This window comes from Eimeria acervulina, genomic scaffold (genome assembly GCF_000499425.1).
Source record: "Eimeria acervulina Houghton genomic scaffold, Eah_scaff2012, whole genome shotgun sequence".
NCBI lineage: Eukaryota > Apicomplexa > Conoidasida > Eucoccidiorida > Eimeriidae > Eimeria > Eimeria acervulina.
This window is the reverse complement of record NW_013548736.1, coordinates 1-2,500: the sequence shown is the minus strand read 5'-3', so window position 1 is coordinate 2,500 and position 2,500 is coordinate 1. Positions and strand designations below refer to the sequence as shown.

At 31.6% G+C, this 2,500-nt stretch overlaps 2 protein-coding genes across 2 annotated transcripts in view; one reads left to right on the top strand and one right to left on the bottom strand.

Annotated features, from left to right (window-relative positions):
* EAH_00064580 (hypothetical protein, conserved) overlaps positions 1 to 258 on the top strand; it is a gene marked incomplete at both ends in the record, with an annotated part of 696 nt that extends 438 nt beyond the window's left edge. Inside the window, one exon of the mRNA XM_013392952.1 lies at positions 1 to 258. This exon is cut by the window's left edge and continues 13 nt beyond it. Coding sequence (XP_013248406.1) covers positions 1 to 258 — 258 coding nt within the window.
* A 1,510-nt stretch (positions 259 to 1,768) lies between these two features.
* EAH_00064570 (splicing factor 3a protein, putative) lies at positions 1,769 to 2,182 on the bottom strand (the record flags this gene model as incomplete). Its single annotated transcript, XM_013392951.1, has 2 exons — positions 1,769 to 1,867; positions 2,117 to 2,182. Coding segments are annotated over 2 exons (165 nt in total), but the record flags the coding sequence as incomplete, so codon positions are not given.
* Between the last annotated feature and the right edge of the window lie 318 nt (positions 2,183 to 2,500).

Sequence of the window (2,500 nt, the reverse complement as noted above, 5' to 3'; positions counted from 1 at the left end):
ACAGTTGCACCAACAGCAGCACAAAGAGAAGCAGAAGCAGGGGCTCCTTCAGCTGAAGAGATAGAAGAGCTGCTGCAGATGATTGCTGACAGACAGTCAGCAGCAACAGCAGCAGCAGAAGCAGCAGCACAAGAAGTAGCACAAGAAGCAGCAGCAGCACCTGAAGCGGAAGCAGAAACACCCGAAGCAGAAGCAGCACCCGAAGCAGGAGAAGCAGCAGCAGCAGCGCCAGCAGCAGCAGCAAGACGACAGTTCTAAAGCTGAGCGCTTTCTTTGAGAGATAACAAAACAGCAAAAGGATATAAATAAATTTAAAAGATTTGTTTTAATTGCAAAAGAAATATTAACCCTATATTCAGGTGTATGTACACCTCCGCAACAGCGAATTCTTTTGCTGTAGTAAGCAAACCCTAATAATAATAATAATAAAGCGAATGGTTTTAAGACGTACAGCACAAACCCTAAACCCTAAACCCTAAACCCTAAACCCTTGAAAGGGAAGGAGGAAAGCAGCGAGGGTCTGCAGTAACAGCAGAATTTCTTATTAAAATTTTTTTAATTCTTGCATGTATAAGAATAACGAGATCAGTACTAATAATAAGAGTGTTATTATTATTATTAATAATAATAATTATTATTTATTATTATAGTTATTATTATTATTTAGAGATTAGTATAAGAAAAGAATCGCTGGTTTAGAGGAAAGCATAAATAATACCTGCTGCTGCTGCAGCAGCTGCTGCTGCAGCAATTATTGGAGACCCCTTCCGTCTTACCTCGCGTTTATAAGAGACAGAATTTGTTTGTTTTTAATGCTTTTCTTTTACCTCCATTATATAGGAGACTCTCTCTACTATATATACTCTAAATATATATATATATATATATATATGTATATAAAGAGACAGTCTCTTTAAAATATATATGAATATTTATATGTATATATATATATATTAAAGAGACTGTCTCTTTAATATAAATACATATATATGTATATATATATATATATATGTTGTCTCTGTCTCGTTTTCTTTTTACTGAGGCGAGTGCTTGTCTCCTTTTGTGAGGGACGATATAAAATAATTTTATTTTAAAAAAATATATCTTTATTTGTTTTTGTTTAATTGTCTCTGTCTCCTTTTAAAGTAATTAGAACTGACTTGTGTCTCCTTAGCAAGCAAATAGCCAAACCTTAATTATGCTGTCTCCTTCTTAATAAACTCAATGAGGAGACAGTGCGACTCCTTATTCTTCACTGTCTCCTTTCTAAATTAATTAATTTTTTGTCTTTCTTTTTGTTTATTTAGATAAATCGCCGGCCTACTTTAAAATTAAATATTCTTCTGTCTCCTTTTCTAGTTAAAAAGATAAGACTCTCTTTCCTTTAAAAACAATACAATTATAATAGAGAGTTAGATGTATATACATATATATATAATATATAATATATATATATATATATATAAGAATGAATAACCGAGACGAAGCATAAAATATATATTTGTCTCCCTTTATAATTAGATAAAGGGCTGTCTCCTTTGCAAAGATCAAAGGAGACAGCACATAATATCTGCAGACTCTGTCTCTTTTTTAATTTAATTGAACAGATGACTGTCTCCTTTGGTTGAATTCGATATTCTTCTGTCTCCTCCTTAATTATATATATACCCCTGTCTCCTGATTATTATGAAGACATTATAAAGATAGATTAATGGAGATTAAGAGTAAAAGAAAGATAAATAATAAACAAAAATCTTTCTCCTTTGAATTATATAAGCCCCTGTCTTCTTAAATCTTCAAAGGCTCTCAAACTCATTACATTACCTTCTGCATCTTCGCACTCCAATTCTCTGTCTTGTTTAAACGACTGAGACAAATAAATAAATAAATAAATAAATACAATAAATAAATAAAATTAATTAATTTGTTAATTGAATAAATTAACAAAAATACCAACAAACAAACAAATACTCCTAAAGAGGAGAAAACAAACAAAGCAAACAAAACAAAAAAAACAAAACATAAGAAAGGAGACAGTAGAGACATGAAAAGGAGACAGTAGAAATATAAAAAGGAGACAGTAGAAACATAAAAAGGAGACAGCTGAAGCCCTTACATGTCCCTCAGCCTGTTGCTTCAACTTCTCGTACAACAAAATCGCATCTTCGATCTTTGTTATCTCCTGAACCACAAACCCTAAACCCTAAACCCTAAAACCCTAAACCCTCGGCGAGTAGGAGATGGAGATGGAGATCAAGAGAGACAGAAGAGACAAAATAAAAAATTAAAAAAAGCGAGAAAATGAGCAGAGACATAAAAGGAGACAAAAGGAGCAACGCAGCACTGCAAAGTAAGAAAAATGCTTCTAAGTTATATACATATATATATATATATAAATATACTTATATATATATTTTTAAACAGATAAATATTTACATTACTCATTAGATTAATTGATATTTATTATAAGTATTTGTCTAACTAATTATTAGTTTTATCT